The following is a 22,324-nucleotide window of genomic DNA, read 5'->3' on the forward strand; positions in this document are numbered from 1 at the left end:
TTCCATCAGGACTACTCCCTAGGTCCAAAGCTGCTCTTTACTGCCCCTGCTTGGACCTTTCTTCATGCCGTTCCATGGTTAGACTGGAACAGCCCATCTCCAGGCAGAAGCTGCACTAAAAGGCCCTACCTCTATGAAAAAAAAAAAAAAAAGACAAGTCTTCCTGTACCCTCCAAATAATTCAAAGAGGCAAGACACAGCTTAGATACAGTTTTAACACTCTGAGGAGAGTGAACATATATATATATATATATATATATATATTTTTTTTTTAATTGTAGTTTCTAACTCACACTTTGATTTTAAACAAATGGGCCAGGTCCTGCCTGGCCCTTACATGAAATATACAGTAGACCCCAACCCTGGCTCTGGAGTCCTGAACAGACAGAAGCTGTTTCTGGCTTCTGGCTTCAGAACAGAGTCCAACCCATACAAAGCCGTTGTGCCCCTAGTGCCAGAGCACTACCTTCCTGCCTTGGTCCACACTCACAACATGGTTCCCGGAGAAGCACCAGGCCACGGCATTGACTGCAGTGCTGAAGGAAGGGAAGACAAAGCTCAGGAGGGCAGCAGCAGCAGGAGGCAGGTAGCCTGACTCTAGCCCCGGATATCCAACCAACCTAGGCAGTGTGAGAAGCAGCTCTAAAGCCCAAGACCATTTCCTCAGCTATAAAATATGCTCCCAGGACTATGGCGATTGTGGACTCAGAAGCCTGTAGAGTGTCTGGGGACATGTCAGAATGTGGACGGTATGCATGTAGCAGTCTGCTCACCAGTGGGGTCCCTCTAGGCTGCTCTCCAGTTTCCCAGTGTTCACATCCCAGATGTACAGGGCTCCATTTGAGGAGCCTGCCAGTGCATAGCTTCTGTCAGGGCTGTACGGGTCACAGTGGAACAAGAAAAGTTCAGAAGTACACACACACACGTGCACACACACACGGGCTACACAGATAAACCCTCCCACACGCACCTGAACACAGCTTTGGTCCAGTCAGAACTGCACTTGAAGCCATCTGCCCTGAAGACAGAACAGGGATGGAGTCAGAACTCAAGCTCCTATCAGTGTGGCAGTCCTCCAGATGTGAAAAGGGACCAGCACTTCAGTGGGTCCTAGTCTAGAGGAGCTATCAGGGAGTGCCACCCAGGCCAGTACCTGAACACCTGTCTGATATTGCTGATTCGCAGGTCGATAACCTTGAGTGTATTGTCTCGGGAACAGCTAAGCAGATGCAGCTGGTCATGGCTGAGGTTCAGGGAGGTAACACGGCCCTGTACAGGGATGACCTGGATGCAGTGGGGTCCCCTAAGGGGGTAGGGATAGAGAGGGATGAGAAAGAGGCCTCTTAGGGCACTTTTTTTTTTTTTAAGATTTATTTATTTTATTTATTGTGTATCAGTGCTTTATCTGCCGAAGAAGGCATCAGATCACATTATAAATGGTTGTGAGCTACCATGTGGTTGCTGGGAATTGAACTCAGGACCTCTGGAAGTACAGGCAGTGCTCTTCACCACTGAGCCATCTCTCCAGCCCCATCTTAGGGCACTTTTGACAAGGCTCTATGTGGCTAGTTTCCCAGCTATCATTCCAGAGGCACCCTGGGGCTGAGGCTGACAAAACTACTGTCCCTTCCCACTATAGCCAGCTCTATCCATTGAGAGACTGATTTGAGAATTGGAGCCTTTAGAAGACCTGGGTCACTGGGGAGTAATGGAGATAGTTATCATGACACGGGCCAGTAACCACAGCTGAGGCCGGAGAATCGTAAGTTCAAGGCCAGCCTAGAAAGCTTCATTGAGATCCTGTTTCAAAATAAGAATATAAAAGGGCTGGGCACATTGCCACAACCAGAGAAAGGAACAAAACTCAGGGGTCTCCACCACCCATAGCCCATGCCTATCACCTGCTGTCCCAGAACCGGATCTTCTGGTCATTGTGGCCACTGATGATGATATGGTCCCCGCACACCACGTCATTACAGTAGGAAAGTACATTGATGGTCCTGGAACCTGCAGACCAATGAGAAGATCCTGGAGTCACAGAGAGTCATCAGGACCACTAAATGTGGAGACTCTTAAGGTTAAGTAAGGCAGTCTCCCTCCGAGACTGGAGCACAGGCCTTCAGCCCAGGGCTCACCATACCTCTAATTCACCTACCAAAGACCAGGGTCACCAAGAAAGCAGAAGCAAGCAGCAGTGAGTGACAAAGGAGGGAAATCATTAGAGGTTTGAGCCCAAATAGATAAGAATCCCAGAGCCACCACCACAGAGCAAGGTAAGGTCCCTGGGGCAAGTGGGACTGGGCCTCACAGTAGGCGCGGCCCAGGTCCCACTCCTTCACTGTCCGGTCTCGGCTCCCTGTCACTGCCTGGTGCCTTGTTAGCTTGAATTTGGCAGCTGTTACTTTGTCCTTGTGTCCAGACAATGTCTCCTATCCAAACAGAAAGCACAGATTAAGCCAAGCCTCCCCACCCCCCGCACTGCCCCCCTCCCTCACAAGCAGCCACTCTGCAAATCCTGAGGGATGACCCTTAACCCTAAGGCAGCATCCCCAGCCAGGCCTCACCTTGGACTGTATCTCTCCCACCTTCCAGAGCTGGGCAGCCTGGTTGTAAGTAGCCGCCAAAACCTGGGATCCCTGGAGAGAGGGAGTAGGAGAGGTCCTGGGCCACACTGGGCTTGGCAGAAGCTTTGGCCCTCACGCCAGAGCAAGGGTAGAGGCTGCCTCCAAGCTTCCAAGTCACTGAGGCAAGCCATGGCTCAGGGAAATGAGTACAGCTCCTCTAGGGCAGCTTCTAACACAATGAGGCCTCAGGCCCCAGAGCCTGGTGCCCAATGTGGAGATTGAGGTGACACAGATGCCATGGGACAAAGTCTCCTTACCGAGGGGTCAAAATCCACACTGGTGATGCTGCCACCTGCTCCTTCAAGGGTCTGGTTAGCCTCCAGGCGACCTGACAGAACACAGGAACGGACAGTGAAGTGAGATTATTAGCCTTACAAAACAGAGGAAATGGGTTGGAGAGATGGCTCAGAGGTTAATAACACTGGCTGCTCTTCCAGAAGCCCTGAGTTCAATTCTCAGCAACCACACGATGGCTCACAACCATCTATAATGAGATCTGATGCCCTCTTCTGGCGGGCAGATACACATGCAGGAATAACACTGTATACATAATAAGTAAATAAATCTCAAAACACAAAAACAAAACCAGGAAGTGAGACAGAGCAGGAAGTAGAAGACAAAAATGGCTGATCTGGCCTGGAGTCTGGCATGTAGGCTGCACCTCCTCTAACTGCTAGAATAGCCCTAGGGGCAACTAAGTAGTTCACAACGCTAGAGAAGACCAGAGAGAAGGGACTGGCCCTAGCCCATACTGCAGGCCGAGTCAGGCAAGCTGGAGACCCATTTCTGGGAAGCCTTCAAGAGTTGGCGTTGAGTCCCCCTCTCCAGAGAGCACAGGGCCTAAAACAAGGTGCATAGTTGGTGGTCACCTCACTGATTTCTGGTAGTGCAAGTAATGCTACAATAGGATGTAAATGTTGCCAGGCGCATTAGCCCAGTTAATACCAGCACTGGGGAGGCAAAGGCACATAGATTCCTGTTTGAAGCCAGCCTGGTCTACATACTGAGTTCCAGGCCAGCAAGGGCTACATAGTGAAACCCTATCTAAAAAGTAAAAGGTGTCTTGGTAGACCCAGGGACTTGCCCAAGACCTGGCTCTATATGCCTTCAGGATTGGTCAGGGGTCACTACCTCCTCCAACAGCAGCCATCTGGGCTTGGCCCTCCATGGTCTGCAGGTCTGAACCCAAAGAGCATCTCCTTTAGAGCAACAGGCTCAGTACCCATCTTCCCCAGGAGTTCTCTAGCCACTGTTCATAGCATCAATTCAGCGAGGGAGGCCAGAGGACAGGTCTAAGACGACAGCCAACTCAGGATCAAGCTGAGAACGTGCTGGGTTGGCTTTCAGAACGGCACTCTTACCTCCCACGACGTTCCAGAGGTGGATAAGGCGGTCAGCCCCTCCAGTGGCCAGGAGGCTGCTGTTGGGGCCAAAACTAACAGCATTGACCTCAGAGAGATGGGCATCCTGTTAAAAAATAAAAAGGGAGGGGACAGCTGGCACCCCAGGTCTTCCCCATGCATGCCTCTGTGTGTGCATTCACAGATGTTTTCACACCTGTTCCTGGCTTGGCAGTTCCCCTTGAGGGTCTTTGCAACCTTGAGTTTCAAACTTGGCCCCCGCAGATCTTCTCAGCTATGCCCAGACCCCTGCTGCCCCATGCTCCAAGTTGGGTGTCTGCCTCCTGTCTCTCTCTCTAGTCTGTGTTCCACTGTACAGTGTTGGGTGGCTCCCCCCTCCCCCACAGGCTGCAGGCAAACTCCTCTAGCCTTGCTTTCCTGCCCCACTTGGCCTACCCCCTAAACATTCCTATCAGCACCCCAGGCATATGGCCCAGCTCCTTCCTTACCAAGACATCCCAAGCCTGGGTAGGAATTTGGGCACACACACATATAGGGATGCTTTGGTACCGCTGCTCAGGTGCACCCCCAACTGAGTGGCCTCTCCTCTTCTTGAAGCTACAGGGGCGGGGACAGAAAAGCATTTAGCAAACTCTGAGGACATAGGTACCTTAAGCTCTCCTGAGGCAGCAACAAGAAGCAGACATGGCAGGTGGCTGGACGTTACCCAGTGTACAGTGAACAAGGTCCATAACCCAGCCTGACCACTGTGGGGATGTGAGCACTGTACACTGAGACAAGCAGACTCAAGACGGGGTGGTGGGTACAGAGAAACATTAGGGCTGGCTGGGATTTCAGTCATGGCTTTACCACTACTAGGCTAAGAAACTCTGAACATATCTTAGACATTTCTGAGCCTCAGTTTCCCAACTGAGTGGGAGTTCTTGACCAACTTCAGGCTGGCACTTTGTCCCCTATGAGGACCCCAAATAGGGACAGAGCATTATGCATCTGGAAAACAGTTATCAGGTATTGGTCTTGAGCTATCCGCCCAGATCCTGCCTGTGGAGCCCAACAAGACGCACATGCAGACAGGCACCAACGGATGGGCAGACCAAGGCTAGGCTCAGGAAGCCTTACAGGGAGTGCCAATCCCTTCACACATGTACACACACACTTACTCCAGCAGCCCCTTCACCACATCCACACAGCGGGACAGATTCAGAGAGGTGGCCGAGGCAGACCTGGGGCAGAATGGAGAGATATTACTGAAAGCCTGGCTCGTGCTTGTGCCAACAGCGGTCACTGATCCCTCTGTTTTGCTGCAGACCTTTAAAGAGGCGCAGGCTCACTCATGGCAGGAACTAGAACTTGACTCCTTGAAGACTGGGGCGGGGGGGGGGGGGGTATGACATAGGCTAACCCAGGAGGGGAGAGAGAGGGAAAACTTTGGAAATGAGCACATCCCCAAGACTCCGCTGAGATAGTAGTCTCATTGCTGAGTGCTCACTAACAAAGGGCTAAGGAATAGAATGGTGCTCCCAGGCAGAGAGAGTACAAGGCTGAGACAGTGGGGGGAGGTGCGACCCAGCTTGCTAAGCAGCCCCCAGAACACCTAAGAAAGTGTTAACGCTGGGATATCTAGACTCATTCGAGTTGCCAAGAATTTAGGGAACCAGCGTTTCACGATGCTCCGGTTCATTCATTGTCCCAGGGACACAGGTGCCTAAAGGAAAGACTTCTGGAAATGAGCCTTCAGGCCCCCAAATGGGGAAAGAGTGACAGTCCTATGGCAGGACAGTCAAGATGTAGTGGAAGCCAGGTATGCTGGCACGTGCCTATAATCCCAGCTATTGGGAGGTAAAGGCAGGAGGAGCAGGAGTTCAAGGTCACCCTTGACCACACACTGAGATGGGGGCACCCAAAGAAAGATTCAAGCTCCCATCTGACCTCAAGTCTTAACACACCTTGGCACGGGCTCACACTCGGGTATGCTCACTAACCTTGCATGTGTGCTCGCGTCCCTGTATGGACACATATGTAACCCTCCTGTGCTTACACACACAAGCCTGGGCCACCCGAGTGTTCCAGGGTCTTGCCTATTTCCTTCTCAGTGACACCCTTTCGTAAGCCTTATAGCTCACCCTCATGAGCCCTGCTTCTCGGAAGTAGAGAAAGAGATAACACTGTCTCCAGGCACTGGCAGTCATACCAGTACTGTTCACAGGCCTCTCCAAAAGCTGCCCCTGATCCTGGAAGAAAACGTGGGCGGCCTCCTGGGTGGAGGGCCAGCTCAGGTCAAAGTACCTGAATGCTCACCTGAATGACCTCTTCCATTTTTCACAAGCCTCACTCTCCAGGAACTCAGGCTTAGTGGCAGGAGCTAGAGTCACAGTCTCCTCCTTGGTCCCACCTTCTAGAGTGTTCGGGATCCTGAGAGAGAAAAACAGCTCAGGAAGACCAAAGAAGAGGCCGCCTCTCCCTGCCACAGCATGGATTTCCTGATCACGCTTATCTCTACACGGATCCAGTGGCCTGACTTGTGCATGTAGGCACCCAGGGGTTCCTGCAGCCATTTGCAGACCAGCAGGAGTGGGGTGCGAGTAGACTGTGGGTCGTGAATACATCCTAGGGCAGCTCCCCAATACTAGAGTCATCCCTGTCCCCTTCTCATTCTTACTCGCTGATGCTCACAGTCCGCTTAGCTGCTTTCTTCAGCTCCTGGGACACCCGAGCTTGGTTGGCCCTGGCAGAGAGAAAATCATCCTAAAGGCTAAACGAGGTGTTTTGGGGGCACCCTAGCTTAAGCAGGTCCCTTCAGATCAGCGGGAGGCCTTGACCTCCCCCACTCTCCTCCCCTACCCCATGCTTCCGCTCCTGTCATTGTCACCAGGCTGAGTACAGATTGCCTCCCCCCCCCCCAAGGGGCGTGACCTATCGCCGAAGGGGGCGGCCCAGAGCCTTCACCTCTCTCTGCTCTCATTACGCAGATTGCGCTCAGCCGCCGCGCGCGCTTTACGCTGCACAAGCCGCTCCAGCAAGTCGCGTGCCTCCTCCTGGAGCCTGCGCAGTGCCGCCTCCTGGTGCACAGCTTGCTCCAGCAGCGCCTGGTAGGCTTCTCTTTGCGCCGCGTTCTTTGCTTGCCGTTCCTCCAGCTGCCGGGACTGCTGCACCCGCGCCTCCTGTAGCTGCACCACGCAGGCCTGCAGGGCTTCCAGCCTACAGAGGCATCAGGAGGTGGCTTCGTGGGTCCTCTAACCCCCAACCACAGGTCTAGGGAGCGCTTGGGGACCTTGGGAAGCTCCGGGGGCCCTACCGATCCCTTAGCCTAGGGCAGAGACCACTCCCAACCCTCATCTCACCGGCCCTGCCGCTCCTCCAGCTGTGACTGCAGGGTGTCTAGGGCTGCGCTCTTCTTCACAACCTGGTAGGCCATCTGGGGAGGACAGGTGGCATGGGCGCCTTTGCAGGGTGGACCTAGCCAGCCACCATCCCTCTGCCCTGGGATGCCCTGCAACTTCCAGGGCTCTGGAATCTGACCCCTAAATGTCAGTCCCAGCGGGGTCCTTTGTTTTCTCGATAACCCTGCGGTAGATATTTAACCTGCAGCAAGAGGAATCTGCTCCATTTCCTTACCTGTAAAATGCCAGGCGAGTGCTTTCCTAATCACAAGGTGACCCATAATTACCAGGAAATTAAAATAACGGCAGACTATAAGCTCAGCCTTGTACTTGTCCAAAGAACTCTACACACACTGAGTCTCCGTAACACCAAAGGGAAGCACTACCATTTCCATCTTACACATGAGGTTTCCGACAACGGTTAAGTGACTTACCCAAAGTTACACAGCTAAGTGGCAGACCTGATTACTTGAACCCAGGCCACCTAACTACACTTTGTTCCATGTAAAGTACTTAGGGGTGCAAGGGATGTGAGTTCTGTTTCCCATCTCCCAACATCTGACTTCCTAGCCCATCCCCCACCACGGGCCTTACCCAGGCAACCCTCAGAAGAGAAGCACACAAGACTAAGAAGAGCACTTGCGTAGGGGGGGGGGGGGGCGGTGGTGGCGCACGCCTTTAATCCCAGGACTCGGGAGGCAGAGGCAGGCGGATCACTGTGAGTTCGAGGCCAGCTGGGTCTACAAAGGGAGTCCAGGACAGCCAAGGCTACACAGAGAAACCCTGTCTTGAAAAAGCAAACAAACAAAAAGAACACGTGCACCGGCCCCAACTCAGTCCCGGAGCTGTGGGATGAAAATAGCCTATGATTCCTTCAGCTGAGAGCTAAGAACTGAGCCGGCTCGGCTACAGGGATGCAGCCCCATCGGTGGGCACAGATCCCAGGGCAAAGCTGAACCCACAAGTGTGAGACGATCAGGAGAAACACCTGTGGCTCGGGAACTGATGGCAGCTGGGACTCTTCTTATTAACTTGTTCCTAATTCTTTCTTCCCAGGGTCTGGGGAGCAAGCCAGGCCTGGTCACCTACCTTGACACAATTCCATATGTGAAAGGCCTGGAAAGGGACCCTCAGGGCGGTGTGCCCATTCCTCCATAACCTAATTAGAACATTTATCATTTTTTCTTTCTTTGTTTTTGTTTTTGTTTGTTTTTTCGAGACAGGGTTTCTCTGTGTAGCCTTGCCTGTCCTGGACTTGCTTTGTAGACCAGGCTGCCCTCACAGAGATCCCCAGCCCCACCTCCCTGAGTGCTGGGATTACAGACGTGTGCCATCATGCTCAGTTTATCTTCCCCCCCCCCCCCCTGATGTTTTCAAGACAGGGATCCTCCTTGTAGCCTTGGCTATCCTGGAACTCACCCTGTAAACCACACTAGCTTTGAACTCACAGACATCCACCTGCCTCTGCCTCCCAAGTGCTAGGATCAGAAGTGCCGCCGCCGCCGCCACTCAAGCCTATTTATTGTTTTCAGCACTGAGAAAGCCAGTTGCCATCCTCACTCCCCTCACCTGTCCTCTGCTTTCAAAGTTCAAATGATGGACAGAGGCAGTAGAAACAGGTTAGTGGTTGCCAGGGATTAGAGGTGTTGGGGTATGACTAAAAAGGGGTGGCAAGAAAGAAATCGTGTAAACAGACACTGCAGTATCACAACTCTTGTACAAATCTACTTGTGATAGAATCACACCACACAGCACTCTGGAGAGAGGCTCTCGAACATCTTCAGAGCCCACTCCCTCCTTGTGCTGGGCAGGTGAGAAGGCATAATGACCTGTGACTACTGGCCCATCACAGTCACCATGGAAACCCACAGGGCCAGGTCTTGTTTATAGCCAAACTCCCTGTTTCTTGGATTGCCAATAAATAGATATTGAAAAAATAATCAGAGGAAGGGGGTTTGTGTGGGTAAAGGCTGGAGTCCAGGGTCCACATCTCTAAACCCCAGTAGACGCCTCTGTAACTATGGAGTTGTGGGGGGCTGACTGACATAACATGGCAAATATGGGACCATTCACTGCCTGGCTTCTGGCATCTCTCCCTGCCCCACCGTTCTCAGACCCCAACCCTGCTTACCTCACCACAGACCAGCTGCAGCCCCTTCTCCTCCTCCTGCCACTTCACCCTCAGAGAGGCTGGTGATGAGCCTTGTTCAGGGGCAGGCCCTGAGAACTCCTCCCTGACAACCAATAGGAACAATTCATGGCCCCTCCTCTCACCCCAATGCCCAAAGTACACCCTAAGAGTGCCCCCATAAAGAGCTTGAGGAGCCATTTCCGTGACCCCTCTGCTCTAGGAGGCTCCAGACCTTGGACCCCTGCCAGGGACACTCTTCCTCAAGAAGCAGCTGCCTCCACAACAGCACCTGCTTGCTTTCCCAGAACTCAGGAGGCTACAACAGTATTCTGAGATCAAAGCCAGCCTGGGCTATATAATGAGACCCTGTTAAAAATAGTTCGGGGGAGCTGGGTGGTGGTGGTGGTTAACGCCTTTAGTCCCAGCACTTGGGAGGCAGAGGCAGGAGGATCTCCGTGAGTTCAAGGCTAGCCTGGACTACAGAGAGAGTTCCAGGACAGCCAGAGCTGTTAGACAGAGAAACCCTGTCTTGAAAAACAAAACAAAATAGCTCAGGGTTGGAAGGATGGCTCACTCGGTACACTGCTTGCCACACAAGAGTGATGACCGGAGTTTGGGGCCCCAGCACCGACAGTAAAGAACCTGACATACTGCTTTGCTAGAGCTGAGGAAGTTCAGTCAGCCAGCTACAGGTTCAGTGCAGGACCTCGTCTCAAAAAAAAAAAAAAAAAAAAAAGGTGAAACATAATAAAGGAAGATGCGCGCAATGTCAACCTCTGGCCTCCGCAGATGCACATACAAGGTAGCACATAAGCACATAAGAGAGAGCCAGGTGTGGTGTGGCAGCACACACCTGTAATCCCTGAGGTGGAGACAGGAAAATCAGGAGCTCAAGGTCATTTGCAGCCTACCTAGGCTCATCCTCTCACCGGTTCTGTGTCAACCTGTTCCCTGCTCTTTGGAATAGACAGCAAGGCCTTTTCTATAGCTACCAACCAGGTAAGGAACAAGGGAGAGAGAAGAGACTCAGAAGGGGCAACAGGAGCATGGGATTGGAGAAGAGGCAAATGCACAAGGAGTCTGGGGTAGGAGGGGGTGTGTATTAAACAGCCAGCTTGGTGAGGACTCAAGGGGCTGCCTACTGCCCCCCCTCACATCGCCAATAGCTACAGGCTAATGAGGCGCCAAGAGGCAGGCGAGCAGCCCACTATGATCACTCCCAGCCAAACTTACCGGGAGTCCTGATGCGGGGTGGAGGTGACATCCTTTGGCTCTGACTTGGACTTTTCTGAGAACCTGGCTAGCAGTTCAGCCTTCTCTAGGACACGGCTATCTGGGGGATGCAAGAGGGCAAGCCTGTGGCAGAGGCAGTCATTAGCCAGCAGAGCCCTGACCTACAAGTTAGCTCAGGCTGGGATGGCTGCAGGAGCCCAGGGGTCCTGACTCTGCCCCTTCCTAGGGGATATCTGTGTCTGACAAGCCTCTCCACAGCATTGGCCCACAGGCCCACCCAGGACACAACAACAGAAAGAGCACCACTGCTGGGGACAGACATGGCTGGGTAACACTTGAAAAGGGACAGAAAGAAAGCAAGGAGCCTAGGATCAAGTCATCTTTGACGGAGGCAAAGTCTGGATCTAAGAGTAACGGTGAAACAAAACCACCTGCCTGTGGCCTCCAAGTCACTTCCCCTTCAAGGCCTCCAAGTTTACAATGAAGTAATTCTCACTTCCACCTAGTAGCTTCCCCCAGGTCAATATTGAAAGTCCTTGAGCAATTATCTAACAAATTTTCCCAAGTTAGGTGGTTTGACCTTAGACCCCCACCTCATGCACACCCCTTTCTAATCATTTCCGCTTTTTTTTTAAAACAGTATCAGCAGACTGGGTCTGATAATCTCAGGCCTAGATCCTCATCGTAACCCTAACCCTCACTGTTACCTTAACTGAGGTTCCTGGGCCCCTGCCTAACTCTCAAAACTCTACCCCAGATCCCAACACATTGCAAGGTCACCACCACTCCCCTCACCCCATCCAACCCCCGCATACAAGGTCACAATATGCCTCATTTTTCCAGTGAGAAATCTGAAGTTAAAGACTTGAATTACTCAAGACCACAGACATGGGTGGTCTTAGACCACAGCTCTAAGTCCCCAGACCTGCAGCTCCCCTAGAGCTCTTGGGGGTGGCCCCTCAAACTGATCGTCCCACTGCCCATCAGAGCAGTTGGAGAAGTAAGGCTGCCTGGAGGTTTACAACCCCAAGAGAGGGCCAGCCCCTAGAAAGTTGCAAGGAAAAACAAGTTTGATTTTGTGGGTGCATCAAAATTAGTACCAGATGAGGAAACAGTAGGGACTGTGGTTAGACTTTCGGCCCCAAACATAGTCACGGTTGACCAAAAGGCAGAAAATACAGATGCACGCTGGTGTATCTCGACTTGAACTGCCACACCTCCTCCAGATCAAACTACCCAGAAAAAAAAAGTCTGAGAGCTTAACTTCCGCTGGAGCTACAAGCACCCCAGGAAGCCCGGGGCGCCTTCGACGTATGAGCCTCTAAGCACTGAGGTGCTCCACGAACCAAGGTCAGGATAACCTATCCGGAGCAGGACCTACCAGGGTTTCACTCCATCCTTTCGGCCACCACGGCTGCTCTGGCCATGCCTGCCCTCCTTAATTGGACGCTGTGGACCAAACTGGCTGACCAGGCCCTACCCTGGGGACCGCCTGAAAGGAGTCGTGGGCAAAACCGGCACTAAGAGACAAAGCTTGTATCTAGGATGCTCAAGGGAGGCAGAGCTGAGCCCTGAGGGCTAAGCAGCGCCTGGGCTGCGCAGGACCCTGCTTGTCTGGAGAGGGGCGTAACAGGTTCCAGGTGCAAGGCCCGGGGATCGAGACCGGGCGGCCGCCCTCTCCCGGAGTGGACAGCCGGATAGCCTCAAAGGCTGTCATCCCTGGGCCCCCCGGGGGCGCACTCACAAGCCGGCACTAGCTCCAGGAAGAGCGCCTTTTGCGTGCGGTCCCGATGCCGCAGCTGCCGTACGATGTGGCGCTTCCAGACGGCGGCGGGCGGACAGGGACCGCAGGGGGCGCCGGGTCCCGCCATGGCCGCCGAGACCCGGTGGCCCGAGCAGGCAGGGCGGGGCCTCCCGGGGACTCCGTGACGTCAGGGCGGCAGCGGCGGGGAATCCCCGGGCGGTACCAAACCGTTTGTTTGTCGGGTATAGCTGGACGCCTCAAGTCGGGGCCAAAAACTTCTATTTCAAAGGAGCGCGTTCCCCCCTCCCGGTAAGGAGCAGGGATCGCAGCCTCCCTGACGTCTGTGGGCGCGTCCGGGGCGGGGCCTCAGGGTCGCGCTCCTTAACCTTGCCGCGCCTGGACTAGTGTCAGATGCCGAGGGTGCTTCTTGCTATAGAAAGTAGGATGCACTTGAGTTGCTGACCCTGCCACCACCCCGGGGCTGTACAACGACAGGCACCAGGCACAAGCAGTCTAACCGAAGAGACTGCCTGAAGGATAAAGGAGCCTCACTGTCACTTGATGGTGACAGTTGAGTGGGGTTTATGAGGGATCAACCAAGAACATTAACCATGGCTGGAGGAGGGTGGCGGGGGGAAGACCCTTAAGCCCTGGAAAAAACAAGTGATCGGGTTTGATGACATAAAAAATCACCACTGCAGGCCAGAGATGGCAGTAGCTAGGGGTAGGGTTCTTGCTAAGCCTGAATGAGGGCCTAGCTTCAAGGTTCCCCGCTAGCCTTTAATCCCAGCTGTCTCAAAACAACAGCAGCAACAACAACTATAGTGTTCCACAGTAAAATACTTTCATTTTCTACTGTAACAGATGAAAACTTCCCCCCCCCCCTTTGGTTTTTCGAGACAGGGTTTCTCTGTGTAGCCTTGGCTGTCCTGGACTCACTTTGTAGACCAGGCTGGCCTCGAACTCACAGCAATCCACCTGCCTCTGCCTCCCTAGTGTTGGGATTAAAGGCATGTGCCACCACCACCGGGCGCAAACTCTTAAAAAAAAAACAACAAAAACAGTCTTTCAGAATCCATTCAGGCTGTCATCATTCCTACAGTGAGAAAAGGTACACAGAACCATTAAAATACTGTGCAGCCCTTGGAGCCTTCTAATCACACATACCTATCAGCTTGGTACGTGCATCTCCAGGGAAGTGCAAACAGAGCCACAAGCTCCACGAGGTAGGCTGTCTAGGACATTCATCCTGACTGCTAACTTTGATGGGATTTAGAACCACCATGAGAACAAGTCTCTGGGTGTGTTTGTGAGAGATGATCTAGATTAGGTTAAGTGGGGGCTGGAGAGATGGCTCAGCGGTTAAGAGCACCAACTGCTCTTCCAGAGGTCCTGAGTTCAATTCCCAGCAACCACATGGTGGCTCACAACCATCTATAATGTGATCTGATGTACATTATATACATAATAAATAAACAAATATTTTAGATTAGGTTAAGTGATATGGGAAGAGCCCCCCTAAAGTGAGCAGTACTTTTCCATGGGCTAGGGTCACAGACTGAATACAAAGAAGGTGAGCTGGGCACAGGCGCTCATCAGTCTCTACTTTCTTGGCTGTGGCCTCTCCTGCCCCACCCCACCCCCTCCGCCATCCCCCATCCCCCACCCCCATCCCCCAGCCTCACATCCTCCCTGCATAGCTTCCCTGAGGTCCTGGACTACATCCTCACAGGGTGAGTCAAAATAAACACTTTCTCCTCTTTGCTGCTGTTTGGGGGTGTTTAATCTCAGCAACAGGAAAAGTAGCTGATGGAACCACGGTGGGTACCACCCATGCATCCCGTGTCTTTTTGTTTACTGTGGCCTTGTGCCTTCTCCTGGAGGGGACCACAGCTGAGAGCAGAGGCCAGCTGAGAGAAGGCTGTGTCTCATCTTGCGCAGCTGTCCATTCCTATCGCTGACATCCGTCTGGGATACGCCTATAGGTAATTTTGTAAAAGGTACAGTGGCAGTCTCCATCCAAGCAGGCATAAACAGTGGAACTGACAGCTGAGCTGGCATGCGACAAGAGAATGGCCATGTTCATTGCCTACCTACATTTGTCCTTTGCCTGTACTGGCTGAGAGGGGAGGAAGGGGAGCTGGATAAAGCTGATAGCATTCACTAGTAACTAGCACAGAACTATGCTAACCATTCTGACAAGCTGACTGACGGATTTTTTTTTTTTTTTTTTTTTTTGCTTTGTAGACCAGGCTGGCTTCAAATTCACAGCGATCAGCCTGCCTCTGCCTCCTGAGTGCTGGGATTAAAGTCGTGTGTCACCATGCCCAGCTCTGACTGACTGATTAAACACTTAGTTATCATGGATGGCTGGAATGTGGCAGGTCTAGAACTAAATTATCTTGAACTCTCTTTAACCCTCTAAATAGTCATTTATTGCCCACCTTTGCATTTGACCTGACATCCCTGTGGCTATCAGGTAAAGTCTTCTTTGGAATGTATAAACATGGGTCTAGCCTTCACCAACCCCCACAGTCACCTCCAATGACTTGGCCCTGTGGGTCTTCACCTGGAGGGTGGCCCTTGCACGCTCATTAGCTCAATGTGTTAAAGCTGCCTATGGGGCCATCAGAAAGGTCTTGATGTTAGCATCAACACTGTAGGCAGGACATACCCAAAGAAACTTTAATACGTCATACAGCTCTAGCTTGAGAAGAGACATGTTGGGACATGGAATTTCATCACAGGCTTTGCTAGTTCTCTTTTCTTCACTTCTCTGCCCCAGGGATAAGATAATCTGAAGCCGAAGGCACAGACCCAGACGACAGCAATGGGCCCCTTTAAGAGCTCAGGACCCAGAGAGCAGTTGCATAACGGAGTGGGCTGAGCCAGTGGCTCTGCCAGAAACACCAGAAAGTGGCTGGTGGATGTCTGCAGCACACTGTACATGCCCACTGCGGTGCACATCAGCATGATGCCCACCATCAGCACAGTGCCAACACTTTATTTTGGAGCCAAGTATCAGTGAAGTGACCCAGAAAACACAGATAAAGCTACCCCAAATGCCACGCTCCAAAGTAGTAATGGCATGAAAAAAAATTTTTTTGTTGTTTCGTTTTTTGAGACAGGGTTTCTCTGTGTAGCCTTGGCTGTCCTAGACTCGCTTTGTAGACCAGGCTGGCCTCGAACTCACAGCGATCCTCCTGCTTCTGCCTCCTGAGTGTTGTGATTAAAGGCGTGTGCCACCACGCCCAGCGCTGCACGAAATTTTTATAGTGACAGAACAAAGTGGCAAACCAAGACACTTCATATATATTAGTAGCAACATTGGGTGGGCAGGTTACAGCAAAGCAGAGAAATACTTGCTACAGGCCTCAGGCTACCTGATGACAAATCTTAGCCTATGGGTTGGTGAAGGCTAGACCCATGTTTACACATTCCAAAGATAACTGATAGCCACAAGGACATCAGGTCAAATGCAAAAGTGGGCAATAAATGACTATTTAGAGAGTTAAAGATAGTTCGAGATAATTTAGCTCCAGACCTGCAGCATTCCAGCTATCCATGATAATTTAAGTTTTTATCAGTCGGTCATCTTGTTAAAATGTTTAACATAGCTGTGACTTTTTTTTTCCCCCTTTCTGGAAATTTGGTTCAAAGCCCAGTGGACAGCACATCCCATGCTTTTGACTGAACAGCCCAGTAAGCTGTCACATCTCCTGGACCCAACCAACTGAGTCTGGTGGTCAGGTGAGATTTAAACAACAGAGTTTGAAAGGCTCATCAAGCTCCACTGCCAGAATCTTGTTTCCTTGGAAACAATAAGATTAATAGATGGTTGTGGTGGCGAATGCCTGTAATCCCAGCACTCAAGCAGAGGCAGGTGGATCTCCGTGAGTTCAAGGCCAGCCTGGTCTACAAAAAGAGTGCCAGGACAGCCAAAGCTACACAGAGAAACCCTGTTTTGAAAAACCAGAGAGAGAGAGAGAGAGAGAGAGAGAGAGAGAGAGAGAGATTAAGATAGATGTAACACAGAGATTCTCAACTTGTGGGTCATAACCCTTTTAGGAGTTTCAAGATTTTCACAAGGGACACCTAAGACCATCAGAAAACAGAGATATTTACATTAAATTTCATAACAGTAACAAAATTATAGTTATGAAGTAGCAATGAAACTAATTTTGAGTCTGGGGGTCACCACAACATCAAGAATTATATTAAAGGAACGTTGAGACGCACAGATATAATGCATCCAGAAGTCCTTTGCCTGGGTCTCTGAACCTGAGTCCACTCAGCAGCTCAGATGCCCCAGAGCAAAACTCTCTGGGGTTTTTGTCTTTTTTTTGTTTGTTTGTTTTTTGTTTTTGTTCTGTTTTTTGTTTGGGTTTTTGATTTTTTTGAGACTGGGTTTCTCTGTGTAGCTCTGGCTGTCCTGGGCTCACTTTGTAGACCAGGCTGCCTCAAACTCCAAACTCACAGCGATCCATCTGTCTCTGCCTCCTGAGTGCTGGGATTAAAAACATGCACCACCATGCCCGGCTCAAGACTCTCAGTTTTATTCATCTCATTTCCTATGGCAAAGTTCCCGAGAGCCTACCATTTCAGAAAACAAGCCTGCTGGGTTGGTAAGAAATAAATTGTTACTCAAAGCAGGAGGTCATTTATAACACTTTTATAGCTGCAGTATGTCTTTGGGAAAACATTATTTCCTGTTAATTTTACAGCTGGCTTTCTCTGTGCCTGTTATTCAGACCTAATAAACAGTGGGGAAGATTTTTACAATCCAAACTAATTTTTAGGTTGCGAGGGACAAACAGTGGAGGAAGAAGGAAATGAGTAGACAGAAAGAAACGGAAGCGTGAGCCTCACAAGGCAAGGTGAGACCACTGAACACTGCAACAGGTTTAATGTATAGAGCTATCCAATAAAGTAGCCCTAGCTACAAAGTATCCATTTGCATTAGTTAAAACTAATGACATTAAAAATGACATTCATGCCTGGTAGTAATGGCGGCTCACTCCTGTAATCAATCCCTGCACTAGGAGGCAGAGGCAGGTGGATCTCTGAGTTTGGGGCCAGCCTGTTCTACAGAGTGAGTTTCAGGACAGTCAAGGCTACACAGAGAGACCCTGTCTCAAAAAACCAAAAAAAGAGGCATTTATTCAGGACATGCTAGATATCAAATCCAGGGCCTTATGTCTGCTAGACAAACATTTTGCCACCGAGGTTGCACCATGGAGCCCAGTCTGACCTCAGACTCATGCCCCTCTCATCTCCAACACCCAGGAGCTGGGGTTACAGGTTTAAGATACCAAGGGAGCCTACAATTTTAAATTCTTTCATGGCATTTAGCCATGTGTCAAGTAGCCACTCATTAGTGGCAACGGTATTAGACTCTGCAGGCAAAGAACATTTTCGACATTGCACAAAGCTCTTCTGCAGGGCATGGTGGCGCAAGCCTTTGATACCAGCACACTTGGGAGGCGGGTGGATCGCTCTGAGTTTGAACTCCTTCTTCTTCTCTTCTTCTTCTTCTTCTTCTTCTTCTTCTTCTTCTTCTTCTTCTTCTTCTTCTTCTTCTTCCTCCTCCTCCTCCTCCTCCTCCTCTTCCTCCTCCTCTTCTTCCTCTTCTTTCTTCCAAGACAGGGTTTCTTTGTGTAGCCTTGGCTATCCTGGACTCACTTTGTAGAACAGGCTGGCCTCAAATTCACAGGGATTCGCCTGCCTCTGCCTCCTGAGTGCTGGGATTAAAGACGTGCACCACCACGCCTGGCCGTCTTCTTTTTTTTAATTAATTTATTACCATGTACATAGCGCTCTGCTTGCATGTACACCTGCTAGCCAGAAGAGGGCACCCGATTTCATTGTAGATGGTTATGAGCCACCATGTGGTTGTGGGAATTGAACTCAGGACTTCTAGAGTAGTAGTCAGTGCTCTTAACCGCTAAGCCATCTCACCAGCCCCACAAAGCTCTTCTTAAGCTGGACATGTTGGCGTAGATCTGTAATCACAGTACATGGGACACACACGTTGGATTTGACAGCAGTAGGATAAAAGTCCAAGGCAATGGTGATCCGAGTGCGGACCAGCGGAGTGGCACGTGCAGACAACTTAACATTCTTTCTAAGATACAAGCTAGCTACTGTGTAATTAGTCCTGGTTAGAACTCAGGCTCCACCGCATCACTGCCTTGCCCTTCCATTGGCCCTCCAGTACAAGACCGCCACTGTCTCCAACTCCAACTCCCAACATGCCCTTCTGCGACCCTACTCTCCGGCTTTCGGGAAATGTAGTTTTAACTAGGGCGAAGCACAGCGCTGCCGCTACCGGTAAATGGTAGAATCCGCGCCGGAGGCTTCATTGGGCAGTGAAGCCATCTCTCGCTCTCCTCGGCTATGAAGACGCCTAGACTCGCGGGAAACCCCAAGGAACCGCGGTAGCAGAGCTGCCGTAACCACTAGGGGGCTGCAAGGCCACTAGTAGTCCATAGCGGGCTGGACCAAAAGCGCACGCGTGGCTGCGGGCTTCAGTAAACATCGAAAGGCGCCTGCGCGACGGGAGGGCCTCACGTTGGACATGCGGAGGTGCCTGGGCAAAGATAACGGAACTCTCCACTCACCCTTCTGGGGCTCTTTTATTGTTTGCAAAGCACAGCCCTCTCATTGCCTAGATCCTCACACAAGACTTTACAAAAAACATAAAGGATCAGAGGAAGATTGCAGAACTACAGCCCAGCCTCCACTTTTGACATGCTTTTTAACGGGTAAATTGCTTCCTAGGGAACCTAAGCTTTCTCGTTTATAAATGGAATCAGGCTTTTGGGAGGATCACATGAAATCCAAGGATGAAAATGAAACTCCCAAGTAGTCTGTAAAGGCAGAAGATTATTAGTCAGGTGATTGCAGGCGGAAAGACCCATTTCCTCTTTCTGCAAATTGCAAACCTGAGGACACCTAACAGGCCCGGGGCTAGCCCAGGTTACTATGTGAGCAAGGGCTAGAGTCTAGCCTTTCTGCCTTTAGGCCTGGGACCTTTTTCACACCCCAAAGAGTAGTGCCTTTGTTGGGTGTAGGTTTAGCAAGTCCACCTGTTCCAGAAAGGCCTGAGGGTGGCTGTGGGTTTTTACTATTCTGTTTCTAACCCAGCCTGATGAGGAAGGCGCCTGCTCTGCTGAGTTGAGCAATAATTTTGGGAAGCAGAGGAGCCGAGCATCCTAGAAGACAAAAGGAGCGTAGATCATTTGGTTCTCAACGTGTGGGTCGCGACCCTGGGGGGGGTAGGGGGGGTCGAACATCAGATATTTACATTATGATATGTAACCTCAAAATGACAGTTACAAAGTAGCACAGAAATAATTGTTTGTTTGGGAGTCACCACTCAGATACGAGGCAGAATATGAGGAACTGTAGTAACATATGAGGAACTGTAGTAACGGGTTGCGAATCACTGGTCCAGCTGGAGCCGTACAAACCCTGCTTCTCAAGACAAACAGAGGTAGTGTTTGAATCTGAGTGTTACTTGCCTATCTTTGCCCACCGACGCTTCGAGAACTCTCCTTCCCAAGGACCTATACCTGACTGAGACGTTCCGCGGCAGGGTGTCCTGGTGCTCTAACCTCTTTGGTTGGGGCCAGCAGCAACCGGAAGTGGTAGTGGAGCTGGCGTGCATGATGACAGGGAAGGATGCACACTGAACCATGCCACACACGGGATCAAGCAGCTGTCCACTAGGGCGGTGCACTTTTCTAAGTCTCTGTGCCTCGTAGCCGTAGGCTCTGCGCATCTGTTCCTGGAGCGCTAAGGCTCTGAGGGTAGACAAATGAGGGGAAAGGCTGGGAGTTGCTGAGGTCGAGTTGCTTATGAGGCTCCTTGGGCAGCTCAGGGAAGGTGGATACAAAAAGCATCTAGGATGTATACCACTTTTAAGTATCTAACCTTCCGGCCTCCACTCACCGTTTCTGTTTCTCAGCCAAGAAACTAAAGCTAAAGAAGGAAATGGAAGGCTAGGGACGCAGCTCAGTTGGTAGAACACAGCCCTGGCTTCAACCCCCAGCACTGCATAAACGGAATATGGTGGCATGCGTTTTGTAATCCCAGTACTCCCCATCGCAAGTCCCAGGTCTACAAGTCCTCAGCTACATAGCAAGTTTGAGGCCTTGGTATCCCAGATATCACATATCTGGGATATGATATGTGAGCTGAAGGAGTTGGAGATTATACCCCCTAACCCCTCTGCGCACAGGCACGCGCACGTGTGTGTGTGTGTGTGTGTGTGTGTGTGTGTGTGTGTGTGTGTGTGTGTTTCCCATTTGTTTGGATTTCTTTCTTTCCTTTCTTTTTTCTTTTGTTGTGGTTGTTGTTTGTTGTTTTTGTTTTTTGAGGCAGGGTTTCTCTGTGTAGCCCTGGCTGTCCAGGAATTCACCCTGTAGACCAGGCTGGCCTCAAATGCAGAGATCTCACCTGCCTCTGCCTCCCCAGTGTGTGCCACCACTGCCCCTGGGTTTCTTTTTTTTGAGACAGTGTATTATGTAGCCCAGACTGGCTTCCGACCTGAAGTAATTCTTCCTCCCTCAGCCTCCAGAGTGCTGCGTAGGCCTGTGCTGCCACCACATCAGCCTTCGAAAGAGACTCACTTAAGGCCACACATGAGTTGGGACAGAATTGGATGAGGACGCGGTTCTTTCCATTACGAGGCAGCGACCAAACATCTCCATCAAACATTTATGGAGTGTATGCTGCGTACTCTCAGAGGAGCTTTCTTAGAACCAATGGAAGCCAGGGTTGCAGTCAGTCCGGAAGCCAGAGTTGCAGTCAGTCAGTCCTGGGTTTCCATCAGCTCTCACTGTGTCAGTACTGTGACCCTGGCTTAGTCAGTCACTGGCCCTCGCTTAATGTCTCCAGCTGCCTCTGAGGTGGAGGTGGCGAGCATTATCCAGGGATGCCTGGGCAGTTACCTATACATTAAATGAGTTGGAACCTGGCATGCGGTGAGTAAAAAACGCTGATTACCCCTGCTTCTGAGGAAGGCAGGTTGCGGCAAGCTACAGACAGTGTTCTCCTCCAGCCAGCCAGCCAGCCAGCCAGCAGCCCCGTGCTTGTCCATCTCCTCCAAACTTTCACAACACACCTCTGGGGTGCCAACATTTCTAAAATGGGGAGTCAGGCTCTCATGCCCTCTTCTGCCCCCAGGGAAAGAGATATTGACCCCAGTGCACACACATGCTCTCCACACATCTGGAGGCCTAGAGTTAAGGGGACTCTTATCCTAGGTTGCACATTATAGCTTAGATCATACTAGAACCAGATCCTGGCCTCCTTCTCGCTCCTTCTAAGTGTGGGGACCATATGAGAGTCTTTCTCCCTACAGGACCAAAGTCTAGATCCTTGGCTCGTGTTTTCCTTAAATGGAGGAGGTACTGGGGCCAGAGGAGGCCCTAAATGACAGGCAAGACCCAGTAGACGTTAAAAACTACATCCTTGGCCCACCCTGCTTGAAGGTGGGTGGAGGCCTGGCCCAGTGGTAATTTCAACTTTGGTCCAAGGCTTTATAAGTAATGATGTGGTTCGAACTTCTTATTGAGAGGCAGGGAAGAAACGTGCAGTAAGGCCAGCGGGAGGGCGTCTGGTGAAGAAGCGGGTCTGCTTCCTTCAGGTACGGGCTCTGTCTAGAAGCCAGATGGGATGCGGCGGGACTTGGTTCCATCCCATCTCTCCTGGGAGCTAGCCTCCAAGATGGCCACAGAGCCAGATCAGCGACTCCGGTTGGGGAAGAGGAACCTGGGAAGACAGAAGTGAGGCAGGAGCATAGGTTCGAGTCAGGGAGGTGTCCAGAGCAGCTTGGGCAAGTGGGA

General features: G+C 51.2%; 1 protein-coding gene across 5 annotated transcripts; it reads right to left on the minus strand.

The window, feature by feature from the left end:
- Nucleotides 1–262: 262 nt before the first annotated feature.
- Atg16l2 (autophagy related 16 like 2) lies at nt 263–12,817 on the minus strand. 5 transcript variants are annotated; one of them, XM_051149064.1, is made up of 18 exons: nt 12,474–12,817; nt 10,730–10,829; nt 9,497–9,599; nt 7,327–7,400; nt 6,932–7,183; nt 6,645–6,710; nt 6,284–6,397; nt 5,146–5,208; nt 4,474–4,582; nt 3,986–4,091; nt 2,882–2,952; nt 2,565–2,636; nt 2,309–2,429; nt 1,902–2,007; nt 1,154–1,303; nt 971–1,018; nt 774–875; nt 263–536 (listed from the first exon to the last, which is right to left on the minus strand). In XM_051149064.1, the coding sequence occupies exons 1-18, from the start codon at nt 12,598–12,600 to the stop codon at nt 449–451; spliced, it is 1,872 nt and encodes a 623-aa protein (XP_051005021.1). In that variant the 5' UTR covers nt 12,601–12,817; the 3' UTR covers nt 263–448. The 5 variants fall into 5 exon arrangements, with proteins under 5 accessions (XP_051005021.1, XP_051005017.1, XP_051005019.1 ...); XM_051149060.1 differs by lacking the exon at nt 12,474–12,817 and having other exon boundaries at nt 2,156–2,429; nt 10,730–11,124; XM_051149062.1 differs by lacking the exons at nt 5,146–5,208; nt 12,474–12,817 and having other exon boundaries at nt 2,156–2,429; nt 10,730–11,126.
- Between the last annotated feature and the right edge of the window lie 9,507 nt (nt 12,818–22,324).

Source organism: Acomys russatus, chromosome 7 (assembly GCF_903995435.1).
Source record: "Acomys russatus chromosome 7, mAcoRus1.1, whole genome shotgun sequence".
Lineage (NCBI taxonomy): Eukaryota > Metazoa > Chordata > Mammalia > Rodentia > Muridae > Acomys > Acomys russatus.